The sequence below is a fragment of the Brienomyrus brachyistius genome, chromosome 4 (genome assembly GCF_023856365.1).
Source record: "Brienomyrus brachyistius isolate T26 chromosome 4, BBRACH_0.4, whole genome shotgun sequence".
Classification (NCBI taxonomy): domain Eukaryota; kingdom Metazoa; phylum Chordata; class Actinopteri; order Osteoglossiformes; family Mormyridae; genus Brienomyrus; species Brienomyrus brachyistius.
This window is the reverse complement of record NC_064536.1, coordinates 2,193,431-2,213,773: the sequence shown is the minus strand read 5'-3', so window position 1 is coordinate 2,213,773 and position 20,343 is coordinate 2,193,431. Positions and strand designations below refer to the sequence as shown.

Genomic DNA, 20,343 nt, shown 5'->3' with positions numbered 1-20,343 from the left:
TGTTCCTAAATGCTTCCACTTTGTCATAATACCACTTACAGTTTACCGTGGAATATCTAGCAATGAAAAAATTGATGTATTGCAAAGGTGGCATCCTATAACAGTACCATGCTTGAATTCACCGACCTCTTCAGAACTTCTCATGTTTGTAAACCCGACTGTATGGATAAGTGCTTAATTTTGTACCCCTGTGGCAATTGGTCTAAATGAAACCCCTGAATTCAATAGCTGAGAGGTGCCATCCCATTACTTTTGTCTATATATTGTATAAAAAAGGTCATGCTGTTTGCCGTGTTAGATGCCAGAAGTTGTGGGAAAATGAAAAGGTCATGAACAGACTGCGGTGATCGCAGAGTCGCCATACTTTCAGCCAGTCTATGCATTTAGTGAAGCTAAGAAAAGTGTTTAAATCAAGAGTTTAGTTTTAATCCTGACACATTACCACCCTGCTCGTCTCTCGGCATCCCTCTGTAATCTGAGATGGGGCACAACATGAAGACGGTCTATGGGGATCTTTATTTTGCCAGGAACTTTTCTCCCCCCATACCCAGATGTTTTTTAGCGATCTGTTATGCCGCACTGTATGAAATCTTATCTCTAATTGCACGGCAGATTAGAAATCTTAAACCTGTGTTTAATTAAGCAACTCACATGTATTTTCCTCTGAAGGGTTCAACTAAAGTTCTCACTGTTGAAACTGTGACCCCCCCCCCCCCCATTCCACCTCCCCCAGTGTTAATTCCTCTGACCGCCCCCCCAGCAGGACGCAGTCTCCAATCAACTCCCTGCCTGCCCATTACCGTTCTGCTTCTGAATGACATCAAGGTGAAGGCACAGGGTTGGTACGTCACAGGTACTGATTATTTAATAGTTTCCTTCAAGTAACTTACACACAGCTCATTTTTTTTTTTTTTTGCACATTTCAAGACTCGGGAAGAAAAAGAAACTAACTTTCACTGGCATGGAAGATGCCCCGTCTGAACTGTACACACTGTCATATTTAAAATGACAAGAGGTGCTGTACATGTGGCAAACCATGACACGTGAGGATGACATATGGCAACGTAGAAAACATAACGAATAAATAACATAAACAAATCATTTCATAATATATTTCAAAACAGTGTCTCTAAAAACAAGTTTATTGGATGTAAAAGAAGTGTCATATAAGGCAGAACTTTCACTAAGTAAAACAAAGAGGAGACCAAACACGTCCACTTCAATGTTTTGCTGGACTTGAGTATGGGGAGAGGTGCATGATATACATATATATATATTTTTTTAAGTACTCTTTATTCGACACTTCTGCACAATCGCCACTGAAACACAAACAAGAAAATGCTGTGAGATTCCCTCCTTAAGAAAAGTCTGCAAAAGACACTAAAACCAGCCTGAAAATAACAAAGGATTAGTGACCTGCCGTTAATTATAATGAAATTGTAAATAAAACGCTTTTTTGTAGTTCTGTCCCATGACACTCCACTATCAGATTACGTTACATCAATGACACCAATGTTTGATGACTATTCTCCTATGTCGGTTTACCTTAATCCTTTCAACCGCCATTCCAATACTGTCCCTTCAGCGGCTAACCCATGCTGTACCCAAACACGAACTTTTTCCAGAGCTACAGATAAGTCCACCCACAGGCGAACTGAGACTGTCCACACCTCTCCCGCCCAGTTCATTCCCAGATACACTTCCTGATTTGCTCACATCCCAGCAGTGAGATGTTTACCGGTTAATTTATTGCAGCAAATTTCCTGCAGGACCTGGAAGGAAATGTGAGAGAAGTGAAAGTTCGACCCTTTCGAAGAGAAAAGGAATTGATCCCTCCAAAAGGAAGGCAAAACTTCAGAGACTGTGAGGTCATTTCCTTTTAACAGAAAAATGTGCAGTCTTAGTGTGTGTCAGAGACTGGGACCACATGAGGTTTTTATCTGAATGCTGTACAAAAGCAGGAAGAGAACTGGCGTTTAGGCCAGGAATATACGTTGTCACCTAGAATGTTAAAAGGTGACCTGCTCAGTTATGTGAGCAACTTGAACCTGTAAAATGAGCAGGTTGCCTTAAAGCCGGATATTTTACAGAAATTGATGTTTAATAAAAGTACATGAAGAACCTTGCAGAGCTGCTGAATTCAGAGGGAAGACAGAAGTCAGGCTGACTTGCATTTAGGTGATATACTTTTAACGTCCAAACCCATCGTCCAGGCCGTCTTTCAGATCAGTCCCAGCTGTGCACCATCTCTGAATTAACAGATTAATCGAACGGCACAATTTAAACCACCTTAAACTGAACACATTTTTCCATTGAGTTAATCCAAATTTTTATTTGTAGAGAATTTCTGTAATGGGTAGAGTGACACAAGTAAAAAGGACCCTTTCATTCAAATTAAATGTCATTCAAAACACCATTTGTGAAAATTGATATAAACGCTCATTTGATTCTGGTTAATAAATCCTTTATCTTAATTATGATTAAAAACGGATTAATAGGATTCACGAATGCTGTAGTATTTGCAGTGTTATGTTTTCAAAATTATTTATGCAAAACTGCTTAACCTATATATGTGTGTGTATGCGTGTATATACATATAAATATATATATATATATATGTGTGTGTGTGTGTTTGTATGAATATAACTATATATATGTGTGTGTATATGTATATATTTATATATGTATGTATGTATGTCTGTGTGTATACATATATGTATATGACTTTACCTAAAATACATTGCAAAATTTTTCCCAATTACGTAGCTAGATATTTTATGGGAGCAACATTTAGTTAGTATGACATTTCTGGAGGAGTAACGATAGGATCCCCTGTGTATTTTAATCATACCGTTTAAGTGGCCCAGCTGGCTGTTAACATGGACCAATGGTTGCAAAGGATCACCGTGTCCAATCGCATGTGTCTCCACCTCTCTGCGAGTCTTTGGGTACAGACTGTCTCATTAACCTGCAGAGGTCCCTTGCCCTAATACTCATGTGATGTGAATCAAAGGCAGAGAAAAGCATACAATGTTACATTATTACCAGCGCTACAAGTTCAAATATTACTTTATCCACAGAACAATTCTACGAAATACCACAGCAAGGAGCATTTCCGTCAAATTCTACGTAGGATATAATACACTCAATAATAACTAAGCAGTCAGTTGAGGTCTGTACACTCGAAAATGGGACTCCATATAGATAACATTTTCTAAAAGACAAGAGGTGGTATGGGTCTTATGCAGTGCATCACTTTCATAGATTAATAAGGTGCAGGTAGGGTTTTGGGATGCAACAGAGGGATGTCGACGTAAAAACTGAGATACTCAGGTGGTTTTGTCATCGTCTTCATGATACCAGCTGGCTACGGAAAACCCCTGGCTCAGATTAGCTACAGAAAGCTCAGCCGTAAGAGCAGGTTCTCCTAATTAACTCGTAAAAAAAGGGACCGCGGAAGATAATTTGGTGATTTGTTGGTACCAAACCTACTCGAGATTCAACTGTCTGTTACCAAGATCGGTGAGAACAGATGATTCGGTCCTGATGCTGAACTGGGGGATGGGGGTGGTTGTCCGAGTGACGAGCAACTGATTGTCGTTTCGTTAGGGTTGGGTGCTGTCTTTGTAGGTGGCATCCAGGAGTGTGTGTGTGTGTGTGTGTGTGTGTGTGTGTGTGTGTGTGTGTGTGTACGCACATGTATGCATCTCAAAAATCCACCACCAATGCCAAGGGTTTCATCCTAAGGGTTGCTGGGACATTAAGGCGCACACACACACACTTACACGCAGCCCTTAGGTCACAGCTGTCCACTTAATGCTACCAAGGCAGAAACAGACAGATGTAACATGACAGGTTGATAATAGCAGGTGACAAAGTCATGATCTCCTCCAGAAACACTCCCAGCTACAATCACGTACAGACCAAAGCTGTCCCATCTGTCCAAAAGATTACTCCCTGCGGGCAAGAGTCAGCATCGTTTAGCTCTACAAGGTAGATATGAAAGAGGGCCATCCTCTCCTGCCCGTGGGGGGCTTGTAGGACCCCACCACCACCCTACCACCAGGCTTTCTCCACCAGGCCCTACGCTCACTGGCGCCTTAGAAGGGACGACAAAAAGGACTTGTTGGGGGTGCCCGGAGTCTCTGCAGTCTCCAACTCGTTGTTTAGCTGCTCCAGCTCCGACTGGTCCAGCAGCTCGAAGTCCTCGGCCTCGCTGTCCGAGTCTTCTACCGAGTCCAGCGGGGGCCTGGGCCGGGCCGCCGGCGCCACCGCCACCGCCTCCAGCCGCTCCTGGATGGCCGCGGAGATGGTGGCAGCGATCACGTCTCCCGCCATGCGGTTCACCAGCTCCAGCGCCGCCTGAGACGGTTCGCCCAACGGGTTTGGAAGGCCGATGCTGAGCTCCTCTTCGTCGCCGTTGGTCCCCGCGCCGTTGTCCAGTGACGGGAACTCTGGGATTCCACCCATGAAGACCTCGTCGACATCACTGCGTCTGTCCAAGTCTACAGCCCGTTGGAGACACAGAACAAAAAGTCTTTGCACTTCTATTAAACTAGGGTATATATTATATTTAAATTATACTGAAAGCATATAGTTGGCCACTGCTTGAATCTTATTATGCTTCTCCGGGTTACCCATTTCGTTTAGCGTGTTATATAGATGTATGTCCATGTAAAGGGTCAGCAAAGTCTTGTGGGCCAAAGTACACATTAAACACAACACTTATTGGCTGCCTACTTAGAAGGATCTGACTGCAGACTGCAAGACAGGGGTGGAACGTGTAGGGTGAGCTGGCCAATCGGGTGAGCTGGCCAATCGGGTGAGCTGGCCAATCAGAGCACACTGGACTCATTGGGGGTCGTGCTTAAAGCTCTAACAGAGCGTTTCAGACAGAGGGTGAATAGAGATGTGCAGTATGAAGTAAAACAAGTGTAAATCTATTGTAGTAGATCCCCAAAATAACATTATGAACAGTGAAAATGAGGGTTATAGGGTTCCTGAAAAAGGCTTCATGGGCGTAGGACTGTTTTTTTTTCCCAGCAGCCCATTTGACCAGGACGGTGGGCATAGCAAATCGGGGGACTTCAATGCCCCAGGCTTGTGACGCTTCTGCATATAGTACAATGAAACATCACGCAGCTGATATGATAGATACTAACACAGCCAAAAATACACATAAAAATGCATTAGGAATGACCTTCTGAGTTTTCCGTCTGAGGGGTGTGTCCCTCTGAGAGGTTGAAGGTGCCGTTATCCGTCCACGTCACCTCGGAAGCTTCTGTGTCTGAGACTGACATCTCCTTGCAAACGGTTGAATCCAGCTGGGGAGAATCGGGGAAGGGGGGGGATCGAAAACTAAATCACGCATGCAACTCTGGAACGGGGAATGACATGTTTATTTTAAAAGGTAGTGTTAATAAAGAAGACGGGAAGGCACCTTGGGAAAGAGTGCTGACTCATCAGCCTCGCTGATTTCATCCCGTCTCTGCAGCATCCGCCTCTCTGATATTCCCAAAAGACCCGCAGTCAGAGTAGGAACAGAGGTGGGGGGGGAGGGTTGGATGAAGAAGTATCCTTACCGTGATTTTCCTTGATCCTCTGCAGGAAGTCGGCCACCCCGAAGTCCAGTTTCTGCAGAACTGGCTCCACCCACAGCCCAAATTCGTGCGATGAGAGGAGGGGCCACAAGAAGATGCCCGACACTGGGAGAGAAACCACAGACCGGGGGGGGGGGGGGGGGGTTGACGCCTATTTAACATCATTCCCGCCCCCCTCCCTGTGACATGGCACACGTCACTTACCTCCGACATACAAAATGATGACCCCAGGAATATACCGGCCGAGTATCGCCAAGAACGTGCACAGACTGCAGACGAGCAGGCAAAACTGAAAGAAAGAATGGTTCAGGTTGCAGGGACCTCTGAGGACAAGCACCACAAGCAGCAGAACATTACCCACTATTCTCCGGGCCCTAAACCAGCATCTCTGGCAAACAAAATGTACTCACTTTGGCATTCCAAGATAAAACAACCAAGCACCAACCTTAAAGTTCACTCTTCCTAATAAAATCACTGGACCTACTCTGCAATTGGTTTGTGCTCATGCAACAGAGATTATGACATGCAGAGCTGACCATTTGCCATGTTTATAAACCATCATCTATGAAAACTGAAAGCCCTCAGGACATGCTACAGCCTCTTTTGTTGTGTTATAGCAATCAGGTTGGACTGGTTAAGTCACGAAAACGCCCAAAAAGATTCCTCAGAAGCCGCTTATCACCCTTCGATGGCTGGAAGGAAGTCACCCGTGTACCACTCGGTTTCCCGCATGTTGTCTGAGCCTCACCTTTCCAGGATTCTGCTGCTTGAAGGAGGACAGCTCCTGCAGGTACAGCTTGAAGCTCATCCAAGAGTCGGTGAGCTGGCTGACCCCTGCCCTGGTCTCTGGGTCTGAATCAATGACCTCCCAGCTGGACGTTGAGAGAAAGAGAGCTAAGTGAGTATCACACTTGCTTTGAAAAAGCCGGAGCAACAGACAGAGCTAAACAGACAGGCTGTCCTAAAATCCCGTACACAGTGATGGCAAGGTGCCCCTCTACCGGTGTTTTCCGCATCACCGTCCAGACAAAGCTGCAAGTGACACAAAAATTCATTTTTAAAACTTTATGTGCTCAACAAGGGGACCAGAAGCCAAAGACATGAGGTAAATCAGTTAGAATACCCATAAGCCACTGCTTCTTTTTTAAGAACCAGCCTCTAGACAATAGGATCCATGCCTGCAGCCATAAAGTTGGCACTAGGGGTCCAAATCGTTTGTGTTGTTCCCGCTAGTGCCAAACGGGGGGGCAGCACATGCTCCCCATGCTCACAGACTTCATGTGAGATTTTTGCAGCCTTGCTGGCTGCTGGGATGGATGTGCAATACGCCAACAGAACAACAACAAAGCAAGAGATGACTGATTTGCCAGGTGATGTGATACCGTGGTGTTGGGCCACAACCCACAGCTACTCAGATTAATCGCGGTTGGCCTTGCTGAGATCACTCAGTCCGACTGCCTTCTAGTGCTGTAACTATTGCCATTCTGGTTACGCAGAGGACAAAAATTTCGACGGGGCTAAATATATACAAGGCCCCGCTTTCATCTGTGTCATCAATGGAAGAATAACAAAGGCTAAATTTAACATGGGTAGAGAGCGAAGACTGCAGCAGCTGTCACCAGTCACTAGCGGCATGAAAATGCACTCCTTCTCTTGAGAGATCTGGTTGCAGCCAAACACAAGACAATTCCCGCCATTTTGCCCCATGGCGATTTCTTGGGCGGGACTGGGTGGCACCACACTGCGCTCTTTCAGCATTATTGACGGCCTGGAATGAAGGTGACTATCCCCATCATTGTTTGACGGCTAAATTAAAAACACAAAACTGAAAGCAGCGAGATCTTTGCCAGGTGCTGTCGTCATTCCCATCAGCCTTTGCTGTTTGGATAGTAAGACAAAAAAAAACTCCTGTCTCATGATTAAATTATAAGCTCACTATGGTCAGTAATTACAAAGTACACTCATGCCAGCCAACCATACTAAAACTAAAGCCATTGAATGAAGGGTACACATTGTATCTTACAGCAGGACAGCGTGGAAGGCTGACGCGACAGCTTGCGCAAAGCCACTCTGATGGCATCGGGACAGAGAAAATGGCACAAGAACGGCATGAAGGAACAGGGAGTTTGTTTGGTTATGGGAGCAGAGGTTCAACGTAAGGGCACTGAGAAACTAAAATGAAACAACAAGTGGAAGATGAACAAGACCCAAAGGCTACGACGGGCTATGGCTTGGGCAATGAGGGCCAGGAGAACGTTCTGCTGACCAGGGGGGGTAACAGAACCCAGTCCAGGATATCTGGTAATCAAGTAAAGGTGAAAGGGGTGAATGTCCTCCCATTGTGTGGGACTAAAGCCACTAAAGTTCTCCCACAGCGAGGTGAGACTGGTTGATGACAGATTTGGCCAGAATTTGCTTTTAGAACGGGGATGGCGTGATTGTTCCATCCATTTAAGACACTCAGATCCTCTGCAAATGTGAGTGTCACTAGGCGGGTCACGCGTATGCCACGCTTGCTATGCCCACCGTACGGGTCAAACTAAATGGAGTGCTGGAAACAAAATGCCAGGCGTGACCACGGCAATGCCGATAACTGTTTCATACCTTAACACACAGGAAGGACGTGAGAGGGAGTGGGAGGCTTTCTTTAAAGATAAGAACGACAATCCGAAAGGTTTCTGGAGTTTGAGTGACGGCTCCAGGTTCCCGGACCTCACCACGCTGCAATTATCCGCTCTTCAGAAACTCACGCTGGCCTTCGAGGCCGCAAACCTCGGAACGTCTTCTAGCAATGTCCCGTTGTCAGACCCCTGAGAGCTATTAACAGGACTTTTCACGAGTGATACCCTTTCGTTTTCCATGCCCCCTCAACAGCCGTCTGACAAACAGCTGCTCCGTCACGGGAATTAGCCCCCTGCACCCCCCCCCCAACCTGCTTAACCAACTTCATCATTTAAAAAATACATCCAACCACATGACAGTATGTTTAACATCTATTTTCATGGCAACATTTATCCAGACAGTCAAGGAGACCAAACTAGACGTTCGCTATGCCCGACATACCGTCTACAAACCCAATTTCCGGAATCACCCAACCTTAAATAGCCAGTCCGCTTCACTCTGGCCATCACAATAAACCACTAATCTAACAGCCAGAGATACATCTGATTCCCAATACAGATAGCTGGCCAATGGGTTAGAAATAGACTGTTGACGGCAGGCATCCTGAAGTATGTGTGTTTCCCGACACGAAACCAAACAGACTGTTCATATAAACCTTGAAACTGGAATGCTCATGGCCCTGCCGGCATCCCCTTAGGCGGAACACGGCTGTAAGAGTAAACAGGAGACATGCATCTAGCATCCAAAGGCGACAACACATCGGTTACGTGGCTAGCGGAACCGGCCGTTGAGTCCTTAGTGCTACCTCATTGCAATTTTGAAGACGCCTTCTTTGGGGTCCTCGAGTCAGCAAGCCGAGCCGGCAGACTAGGCCAAGTATGCATCATAGGCATTACTGAGACAGCTGACGGTATGCAAGTGCACTACACAACAATGAAGAATGGAGATAGAGGTGGGCATGTCTTAGGGACTGATTACATTGAGATAAGGGGCTTCCATATGAAATGCCTATCACCACAGCATCTCTGTAGCACCCACAGATATCCCAGCGGATCCTGTGATTGCTTCAAGTCAGACAAAATAAAAAACAGGTCAGACTTCATCATACTTCTCAAAAAATACACAAAAAGCGACACAAACACAAAATGGCAAAGAGAAGCACGTAGAAGCTGTGCTTCGCCAGATCCAGCCATCAGATTCAGCATATACAAGCATCCCTTTCTGGATGAATACATGATTCCCATGCAAAATCACAGACAAACAGATACACGGTTACCTAAACCCCGATCCATTGTCTTCTGAGGACATCTCAAGGGCTTTTTTGGCACTGACAAGTACCCTTTGAAGACGACCAACACTTTGCGTCTGATCTGGGCAGAGACGGTGAGGAAGTTCTGAAGACCAAAGACTCTCTGGTTTGGGCCAAAACTTAAGTCCTGGTTTCCTGCGGGGCTGGATTCTAGGCGACCCTGAGAGAAACCAGCTTCTGTTTATCTTCAATGGGGACCTGGCCCGGCTATTTCAACTGCTGTCGTCTATAAATAAATGGGTCACACCGCATTCCAGAAACAGCGACCCATCATGAGGGGCTGAGACTAACAGACACCCCCCTGGTCAGCTGTAGTACCTCTCAGGGGAGGGGGGACAACAAGAGGGGTGAGAAGAGGGAGCGTGACCATAGGAACCTCTACAAAAATTAAAAGATTTTCATCGTCGCCAAAAGAAAAGAACTGCTTTGCAGTCATGGTTGACACGGGATCCCAAAAATCAAAAGTCATGACATTGTCTTCATTGTAGCGAATCATTCTCTAATTTCTTGGCACACCATGTTGTACATCCCGACAAGTAATCCCGCCTTGTCCGAATCCTTCTACTCTACACACCGAGCACAGTAACCCTCCAAATTAAACCAGGACCCATTAGATTTACACATAAGCAACTAATCGATGACAAAATAAAAACAAACGCTGATAGTGTCACGGGAGATCGCAGGCAGAGCGGCGATCGTGCGGAAGGAGCAGGCAGGCAAGCGGGATACGGGAAAACGGGGGTTTATTTGAGGCACAGGCAGGACGGGACATAGGCATCGACAACATCAGGTAACATCAATGACGGACACTGGATTCGGGTAAGACACGGACTGAAATACACAGGACTGATTGAAAATAAACGGAAACAGCTGGGTACAATCCGGGAAACACACGTGGGTAAGCAGGGGCGTGGCAAACAGGAGGAGCTGACGAGCAGGGCATGACAGATAGGACCCCTTTCTGCACATCACATTCGAGGGACCTCTTTTCGTTAAAAACATGAATGATTCACAGGGCATTTAGCAGTCTCAAATAGAGCCCACACTACTCTGCAAGCATCCAAATATTCCATGTGACATAATGTCCAAAAACAATCACACAAAACAACACTTAACAAGAAGCTGGCTACTGGAAACAAAACAAGACTGTCTGTTCCAGATTTTCATAATGGCATCTGTGTCAATGTATACCTGCATATCACTAGTTTCCAGTTCTACTTTATAAAAATGAATTTCCAGATATTATTATCCAGTTATTCTAGTCATGGAATACCATGGTATTTAGACATGCCAGTAATGCAATGTTTTTGTTACAAATTAAATGAGGCGGCAATTATTTATTCAGTCAATGCCAAAACTGACACGTTGCACAAAAGACATATTGCTACCCTTATTAAATTAAATAACCCATAAGTCATAAAACAGTAAACCCATGTGTCCTCTTTTTGACCAATGACAAGCTCCAATCTTAGACACATCCCCCAACCTGTTAGTCTGCAGCCTAATGATTGGATGCCTCTGCAGGCTTGGCGAACAGAGTTAGCTGTTTATTCTCAGACTGGCTGAGGCTGGGTGCCGCAGGCCAAAGTGCTGATCCTGGATCAGCTGTGAGGGGCAAAAACTATCCTGGGTCGGGTAAACGGCTATGTCATCCACTGCTAGGCGTGAGGAGAATGAAAATACAGAGAGCATTAGGCACGGTGTTTCACAACAGTCAAGAGGAGTGCCAGTAGCCATCTGTGGGTGGAACAAACAGCACATACTCACTGGCATATTTCCTTCCTTACAGAAAACATAAAAACAGGTATTATCAGGAATATGTGAGGCAATACATTACACCAATACACCCCGTACAACTCTCTACATCCAGTCTCAGGTTTACTAATCTCAGTTCATTTGTATTGAAATATTAACTCAAATCTGAAGTGAGAAGATTTATTAAATATGCGCCGGGACAAATCTCCTCAAGTCACTGCAATAAAAGCTGTTTTAATGTAGCAACCACCAACACTCTTGATAAATCAACATTTATTGATTCTGAGAAGCTGAGATGCACGAGGAGAAACCGTCCCTGGTGCAGTTACCAGTATTCTCCCTCAATTCTCTGAATGGCTACCGTATAGCATGCTTATTTTGGGATCCGGGAGCTTCTGACAAGTCCTGCTGGAGCATTCTGGGTTTCACGTGCTCGGGGGGGGGGGGCGGGGGTGTCCCTCTGAAGACAGTGTGGGTTTCACTTTTGGCCTGGGACTGGTGCGAGGCGGCTTTCTTAGGAGGCGTGTGACAGGGGATGGTGACGACGTTGGAACGTGAGATGCATAAACGGGGGCTCCAAAAAGCCCCCGAACACTGGTAATGAGCCCCCTGCCACGCCTCTATGTTATCAGCTATCTGTAACACACTGGGTTTAGAGGGATATCGTAAACAGTGGCACTGTGGAAAGAGGTTGCCAACTTTCTGGCCCTATAAACGGAGCTGCCATTGGATAAAGGAAAGAAACGTGGTTTAGCATGAAAGACTACCAACCCAGAGGGTTAAGCAACCCTGCGCTGCTATTGGGCAAGCTAAGCTCCTATTGGATGAAGGCGCAAAACAAGGCTTAGCATGAAAACCTGGAGATCCAGGGAGTTGAGCAACCCTGTGTTGTCACTGGGGGGGGGGAGTACATTTGTTATTGTGCTGTGCAAACACCACCACACTGTACAGAAGTGTGCAGTAACCAATCAAAGTACTGGCCCCGCCCATCAGTGTCGATGTGACCAGTCAGGATAAGGTAATATTTCTCTAATGGTATGTGCTGGGAAGCCCAACTACTTTGAACAACATGTTGGTTACTGCTGGGACATTGTGGTGGAAAAGACTGACCGTATCTTCTTGTTATAAAAAATTTAAAAAGCTTGTGGGCTTTTGTAAAAACGGTGAGGGGGATTGAGTTTGGTCACAAAACATTCTTAATTACAGTTCTGATATTACACACACAATCAAACTTTTTAACTCCGACACAGATTCACTGAACACTAAGCCTCTCTGTGTTACACCAGCACACAGCGGGATCTGCACCCGTACAGCCTGTACAGACCATGAGATCTCGTTCAACCTCTACCTGGTCGATGTCTAAAAGTGTAAACGCACACAAAGACGCTTATCCACCGGTTTTACATGTACGTCCCCACAGATATTGACTTTCATAAGGATTGAGCAAATACTGTGAAACGCAGCTGTGTAAACAGGCAAACCTATGTGAGCTGGAGCCAGTGGAGGCTGTACACTGTAGGAAACCACAGTGTGAACAGTACAGTATTATACTATAGTATGTATAGATGCATTAATAGCTATAATGTACAGTATGGAGCTTTAGTAGTGGGAAGATACTGATAAACCAGGACAATATTTGGAATCTTTCTTTCTGTATCCCTTAAAAAAATATGCTAAACATATACTCCCAATTATAAGTATTAAAACATAAAACTATTACTGAAAGCTCAAGAGCTGACCTTAAGTTAACACACCACAGAGGCGTTAAGATGTAGAGTATCAAATACGTAAGTGGACAATGTACAGCATTGTGCTAATGTAGCTATAGCCTACAAAGCGGAGTACAGCGTTCTTAAGAAAATGCCAAAAAAAAAGCGGCACCACCCCTCCCTCGACAAACGTTATCGTTAGCAACACGTAGGCAAATTTTATCACTTAGCTCAGCGAAAATTATCGTGGGGGAGCGAATTTTATCACATCGAAGGAGATCAAAGCATTGACCAAAGAATTGACCAAAGAATCACTGAATGAACGACACGAAGCCAAGGTCGCAGATCGCTGGGGGGGCTTGGTCGTATATTTGACCGATCAATCAATTTGAGCAGTGACAAGCGGCTACAGGTCAGGATAAGGAAACAGCTCCTCCATATCCCAGACGTATGAAATATCCGCAGAGGGATTATTTATAAGTGCAATGTTTGCTTCTCTCTGCTGAGGGGCATCATGTAGCCCGTCACCAAAAGCGATCCAAGCGACACGGAATGGGATCCACCGCGTCTCCTTCGGCATTTTCCCCACATCCCAGTGCAACGCGTTCAGAGCCGGCAGCAGCCCCCCGGGGGGGGGGTGGGGGTGGGGGTGCGCCCATGGAGCTTTATTATACGGCTGCGGGGAACAACAGCCTATTCCCGGCAATCAAAGTGCGGTCGTCAGCACCCCCATCCCCCCCACACACACAGACACGGAGCCGAAGCCCCGAGAGCCTCCTTGGCCGGCAATTCGAAGCACAGAACCCAAGACGAGCAGCCTGACAGACAGGGACAGGTGATGGAAGAGCGCCTCACCAGTAACAAAGGGGGCGGGGGTGACACTCGGATGCAGGATGACTTATGTTCATACGTATAACAAGTATGAATAAGTCGATATGTGTATGTATATATATGTGTGCGTGTGTGTGTGTGTGTGTGTGCACATACATTTACTCTGTAAATATGGTCGTGTTTACTTTCATTTCGCTTTAACACCCCGATTCTCGACGCAGCCTGCCGCTGCAACCCCTCCGTGACCTTTATCTGTCCCCCCACCCTCCCCCGACGTCATCGGTCATTTTCGCCACCCCTCGCTTTCTTGAAGCCCACGCTTGGCGCGAGCTGGGCGCCTCCTGTTCTTACGCGTGCGCACGTGCGCATTCATTATATTAGGCATTACTAGCCTAGCTTAAAGAACTAACCAATAAAAGCACATGCTAATACATATTAATCGCATATTAAATTTCATACTGATGGGACACAACTTAAAAATTGAAATACAAAGGTCTATTTATTGGGGGGATGAATTAAGCTAAATTAAATATTGGGGATACATGCCCCCCCCTTCCTATGCCTCTTATTACTAGACATAAAATGCATAAAAGAAAACCTTAAAAAGTGTAATGACTTTTTTACGCAAAATTCAATTCTAGACCTTCAGTTAAGTAAATCGCCAAAATTAACAATAGGTCAATGGGCTATAAAACAATAGGACTAAACCATGAAAGAAGATGTAATAAATCACGTAATAGCAATATTTTTATATTGTCATGCGGATGTCATTTTTGTTCCTCAGGCACATAACAATGATCTCTTTTCTTTTTTTTTCCTCCAAATTTATGTACCCGATCATATTCCAGACTAACTGGTTTTATTCTTGAGAATCTTTTTTAAAACAGGGAGATAAAGTCATGCGGGTGCCAGGACAAAAGCAGGCCATCCTTTGGCGCACAGAATTTATGATCGTGTTAAATGCCCCATTCTGTCAACGTGTCGGTAACAAACAGACAGAGCAGGGAGGACACGAAAAAGCTCAGACACACAAGACCGAGCCTCTAATCCAGATAATCCCTTAAGCAATCACACAATAGAGCAATTAAGCACGACAGGGCTCAAAACTCACAGGAAGAGAGTGTGGAACTGCTGGTTCATATCAAAGATGGATGAGGGACTGGGAAGGGGTCAAGGAGGGGCAGCTCAAACTGGTTTGATGACACTTGGTTTATAGGGAGAAGAGCTCATCCTTCAGCAGGATTGGAGGAGACAAGCGGAGCTTACGCAGCGGAATCAGCAGCCTGTAAAACACGCAACAGTCACAGCAGGGGCTCGTGGGGACGCGAACCCAATGCATGCTGAGTAAGGGCCTCCGCCAGTGGGCTCCTGGCCCTCTCCGCGATCTTCCTTTTCGGCGTGGGCGGTAAATACCTAAATACCCTCAGTAGTTTCCTTTACGTGGCAGAAAAACGCCTAGCCGAACATTCCACTTTGCCAGAGAACAATTATGCTTCGACTTAAAAAGATGAACTTGGCTCGACTCAACAAATAAAGAGTTCTCATTGGAAGCCTGAAAGTCCTCACTGGTGAGGAGAGACCACTGTAACTTTACGTTAAGAGTTAAGAACCTGTCAAGCGGAATGCTGCGAAATGAGAGTTTGATTCCAGCTGGAACGTGAGAAGGAAGCGCAGGATCTCCTGCAGGAGAATGGGGGTAATGGATGCAGAAGGTCGAAGATGGAACGGGGCCAAGCTGCTGCGCATGATCGGTCTGCCAGCGTCCACTTTAACCACCAACATGGATGCTACTGACGAGCGTTGGGGTAGCTTGCAAATCCTGCAGGCTATTTATAAGGTAATAAAACTGTTACATGCATGTAAATACGTATAAGGGTGTGCAGATTTGTCTCGAATTGAGAATCTAAGGCTGGCATTAAACTAGCAGGACCTAGCAGGAGCGGTTTTTTGGATATCTGGCACCGGTTGCCATTTTCATCACATTCCACCCAGAATGGAACATTGACTTAGAACTGTCACACCCCCCCCCCAACTGCAATGGCCTACAAAGACTGCATTAGCAAAATAAAATGCTAAGATCACGTACCTTTCAGTCATACTGCGCCATAAGCTGGCCCCTGTGCAAAGGAACGGGAGACATCAAATTAACATGGCTGCAATATATCTCAGTGAATGCACAAGATTTTAGAAGCAACACACAGCCTTGTTAAACACTGTGGATCACAGACGATGCTACAGGGGCAGTAGCCTCAGCTGGAAGCTGATTGGCCTATGGAGTACGCATCCCCATCACTCACCTATTCAAAACATATCATTGGCTAATAATAAGGTCCGCCCCCTCTGTATGAATGATGGCCCTTCTTCAAATCCTAGAATAACCCTTGGATTTGAGAAAGATACATACCAGCTTCCTCCCTCCTATCCAACTTACTCAACCTGCTGCAGTCATAAGCTCAAGCTTGGCCTGAAGTGGCCATTTAAAGGGGCAATGGGGTCAGGATCAGATGGTGTTAAATGGCGGAGGGAGAACTGCCAAAGTGTTTCCCAGATAACAGAGATGCAGCAGGTGGGTGACAAAGTCATTAGAGAGGCATGATATACATGATATACATTATTGTAAAGAGCTTTAAAAGGAGCCTCGTTGCGAGAGTAAACAATACTCACTGGATGACCTCGTATGTCTGGAATGAATGGTATGGATGTTTTGCATACCTCTTTTTCTGGCAAGGACCATGTCCTTCATCATCTGCACGGTGACCAGGACCATCAGACACAAGGTCAGCAGGTAGTACAGCCTCCAGGAACTGAGAGCCACCAACCTGAAGGAAACCAACGTGGCCGTCACGTGAGACGAATGTCACCCTTCTTGCGCGCAAGTGCACGGTGACCAGTTCTATTCCTCAAGGTCATTGTCTGGAATTTCAAGGTCAAAGGGAGGATGGAGCTGGTTTGGGCCACCGAGGTCAGTGAGGACTTCCCAAAACCAAGTATGGTCTTCTACCCATGACACAGACACAATGGCATGACAAGACTCTCTTAAACAGAGGTGACCAGTCTCCAATCTCAGAGTGTATCCATCAACAATGTCAAGCAAGCTCAAGGGCCCAAACGGTCATCTCTCCTTTGTAACTTTCTTAAGTTCTTATGCATGCGGGTTTTTGGGATAACCTTTAGGTCAGCTGTTGAAACCCAGGTGTGAGGACTCTTCAGCCAATCAGTCCTCTAATTAGTAATCTAATTAGGGAGTTGCAGCGAAAACCCACAAACAAGGATAAGATTGTCCACCCCCGCGTTAAAAGAAAGTGCGAAACTGTAGTTCAAGTCATCGAATAGCCTTTTAAAAAATTAAACGGCTAAATCAAACCCAGAGTCATACCTGCCTTCTTAGCTTTTCCCCTTCAACTTTAAGCTAACAGAGACAAACGGTGATAAGCTCGTCCTTCTGCTAATGTTATGGATACTCACTCTCCTTTTTGGTGTACATACATTAAGCTGCCGCTACTGGTCATGAGAAAATGGACAATGTGAAAATGTGAAAGTTAAAAAAAAGCAAAAAACTACAGTATTCTATTTCAATATTTTGTCTTCCAAACAAATGGCAATAATTAATGTTTTGCACTTTACGCTCTAAAGCAGGAAAAAGTCATTATGAGTGGGTATTACTGTAATTATACACCAGAGGAATCGTATTAAACAACAGCAGTTATCTTTGCACACATACACATTTATTGAAAAACGTATAAATATTAAGCAACGGGGGAGCAACAGGTATTTTACGTCTAAGCAACTGTAGATCCGTATTCTGTAGAAAGCTGTTTACTGGCTTGATGAAACCGAGTTTTATTGGTAAACCTGCAAAAGATGGAGCTTATCTGCAAGTTCCTGAGTGAACTCCATGTGTACAGCTGATCTCAGGAGGATCACTGTGATTGGTCCATATTGGCCAATGACTGAGTGACCAGGAGACCGCCACCCATTACGGGGCTGCTGCTGGTTTACTCAGCCAACTTGAAATAGCAAGTCAATGGTGAAAGATGAGGCTAAAATGCTAGAGGTCAGGAGTTACCCTAGCTCAGTTAATCGATTTGGGAAACTGAACAGATGGATGGATGGAAATTAGATGCTGAAAATAATTTGGAGGGTTACCCCCACCACACACACACACACACATTCACAAAGCAACCTTTTCAACAGCAGTGAGCCACACAAACACCCCTGTCGGATTTGGTCCCACAACATGGTTTGCATTTCCTCACACACACAGCTGTTTATCTTTTTTGTTTTTAGAGCACAGAACAATCACTTCTCCGCTGCCAAATTAATAACAGCACGAAAATCCAGGCCACAGCGTACTTACAAGGAACAAAACATGAGTTCAGAGTTGACAAAACTGGAAAGAAAAAAACATAACCTAAATACATTCTGGTTTGTTCGACTGCATAAACCTAATACCAAATTTGCCAGCCTCATCCGCAATGGCCTAACGCTTATTTTTTACTTACTATTGATGAATTCTGTGCTCACTTTAATTCGCGATTTGCAACTAACTACCCCCCCCCCCCCCCCCCTCCATGTAAGTATTGAAAGCAGACGGTGACTTGGTCAATATGCCCGAAGTGTAAAGGGTGTAGTAGGGGAATGATGAGCATTTCATTTGTCATCGTTCCCTGAATTAGTAAGAATATATGTCACATGTCATGCAGGCCGATCATACCTTAAGACCCATTTTCACCGCATTCCCACTAAAAAAACCAAAACAAAACATAAAAATACCAGCTGTCATGTTCCCCTGATACCGGTGCGTGCAGCGACCGCGCATTGCAAAGCAAATGAAAGTGAAACAATTTAAATTGCATTAAACATTCCATCAACAATGCATCAGGAAACCCACAAAGAAATGTATAAGTTAAATAAACACAGATAGGAAAATCAGTGGGTCCTGCACCATGCACACCTGTGCAGCCGCGGCACCCGATCCAGCGGGATACTGGTTCATCGGGGGAATTTTAATAGGGAAAAGCTCACTGCGACATGACAGGCTTACCAGAATATCGCGTTGGTGGCAATGAACAGCAATGAAGTGTACAGCGGTCTCTTCCAGGTGATCACGCCCGCTATGCAGCTGAGCAGGGACCCGCCTCTGGACTGCCGAGCACCCGCAGAGCGGTCTCCCTTCCCCGCGGGCATCGCCCCAGCAGCTCGCGCCTCGCCGCCCCCAGCCCCGGCCCCCGCGTCCGAAGCATCGTCACCGTCGCGTCTTCCGGCGATCGCCATAGAGGAGAAAGAGTGGCTCGGATCACCCTCCGCCCTGGACTAAGGCAGCCTGCTCTCGGTTTTGTTGTTGTCGCGTTGACGTCACCCGGAGACATCCAAGGTTGACGCGCGTGGCTGGGTGGGGGGGGGGGGCAGTGACGTCATTGCGCCACCACGGCCAGGGGAAGGTACATGTGACCACAAGGTGTAGCCACCTTTTGTATTCTACATACTATAGTGCATTGTTCCAAAAAAATCTGTTTTTATGATTTACATTAAATGAAGTGATGTATGAGTAAAAGGCCATCGTTGATTCCTGTAAATGGTCAACTACTGTCCTCTTCAGATAGGAATATAAGCCTTCACGTAACGATTTATAAATAATGAATTTGAGATGAGGGATAAACGAAAGAAGAAGCTCAAACAACCGCTTGTCTCAACTTTCTGAACTAGGGTACACTGCAGAGTGTAGTGCCCGCCGGCGCCACTGGGTGCCGCTCAATAACCAAATATATAAACTTGTCCAGTTTTAAAACATTTTTCGTACTTAATTTCGTGGTAATTAATACACAGAATCTGTTGCATACATGGAAGAAAAACGTCATGCTTATTAAACTACAAAACAAGGTACACAACATGGTTGACGATTCAATGAATATATGTTTTTTATTATTATTAATGGAGCATACATATATGTCTGCAATTTAAAAATATTTCATATTTGATGTTTACGCAAGAAGTTTTACTTCATTTACAGGAAGCTGGTGTTGAGGGGAAAAAACGTTGGACCTGTGCAAATACTTATGCAGTGGAACAGTGTAATGTGTGTTGCAATTATATTCAACAAAACATTAAAAGAGAACTTCCTACTTCTTCCATGTTTTATTACATGAGGCGAGGTGACAAACAGCATAAGCATGGAGTGGCAGAGTTACACACTGTAGCTCCTCGTCTCCGGGAATAAGAGCGTCAGACTGGGCGTGGCCAGCCCGATTCCTGTACGGTGCGTATGGCCAGATACCAAGGACTTTCACTGATATATCACGGCACCTGAGAGCCATCCTGCCGCCCTCATTGCTATCATTTATTCATGTCCGTATCACGAATTGTTCAATATGATCATTCTGATCAGTAAAAGCTCATGATGACTAATGGCTGGGAACGCAGTCCAGCAACGGCTGCGAACCCATCGGCTAGCCGTCTAAACTGACACCATTGTCCGTGCACCAGAAACTAACGGGGACCCGCTAATTGGAGCAAACTT

The 20,343-nt window shown here is 45.5% G+C and overlaps 1 protein-coding gene across 2 annotated transcripts; it reads right to left on the bottom strand.

Moving 5' to 3' along the window:
- Positions 1-843: 843 nt before the first annotated feature.
- On the bottom strand, positions 844-19,197 carry retreg1 (reticulophagy regulator 1). Of its 2 annotated transcripts, none has more exons than XM_049011690.1 (9): positions 18,871-19,197; positions 16,539-16,645; positions 15,913-15,943; positions 6,349-6,472; positions 5,805-5,889; positions 5,583-5,705; positions 5,441-5,505; positions 5,201-5,324; positions 844-4,505 (listed from the first exon to the last, which is right to left on the bottom strand). In XM_049011690.1, the coding sequence occupies exons 1-9, from the start codon at positions 19,098-19,100 to the stop codon at positions 4,090-4,092; spliced, it is 1,305 nt and encodes a 434-aa protein (XP_048867647.1). In that variant the 5' UTR covers positions 19,101-19,197; the 3' UTR covers positions 844-4,089. The 2 variants fall into 2 exon arrangements, with proteins under 2 accessions (XP_048867647.1, XP_048867648.1); XM_049011691.1 differs by lacking the exon at positions 18,871-19,197 and adding an exon at positions 18,541-18,659.
- Between the last annotated feature and the right edge of the window lie 1,146 nt (positions 19,198-20,343).

Coding starts and splice junctions, on each gene's coding strand:
- retreg1 (XM_049011690.1), bottom strand. CDS start 19,100: ATGGCGATCGCCGGAAGACGCGACGGTGACGATGCTTCGGACGCGGGG. Junction 5,325..5,440: donor AGTCAGCACTCTTTCCCAAG/GTGCCTTCCCGT, acceptor GATTCTCCCCAG/CTGGATTCAACCGTTTGCAA. Junction 4,506..5,200: donor TCAGACGGAAAACTCAGAAG/GTCATTCCTAAT, acceptor AACGGGCTGTAG/ACTTGGACAGACGCAGTGAT.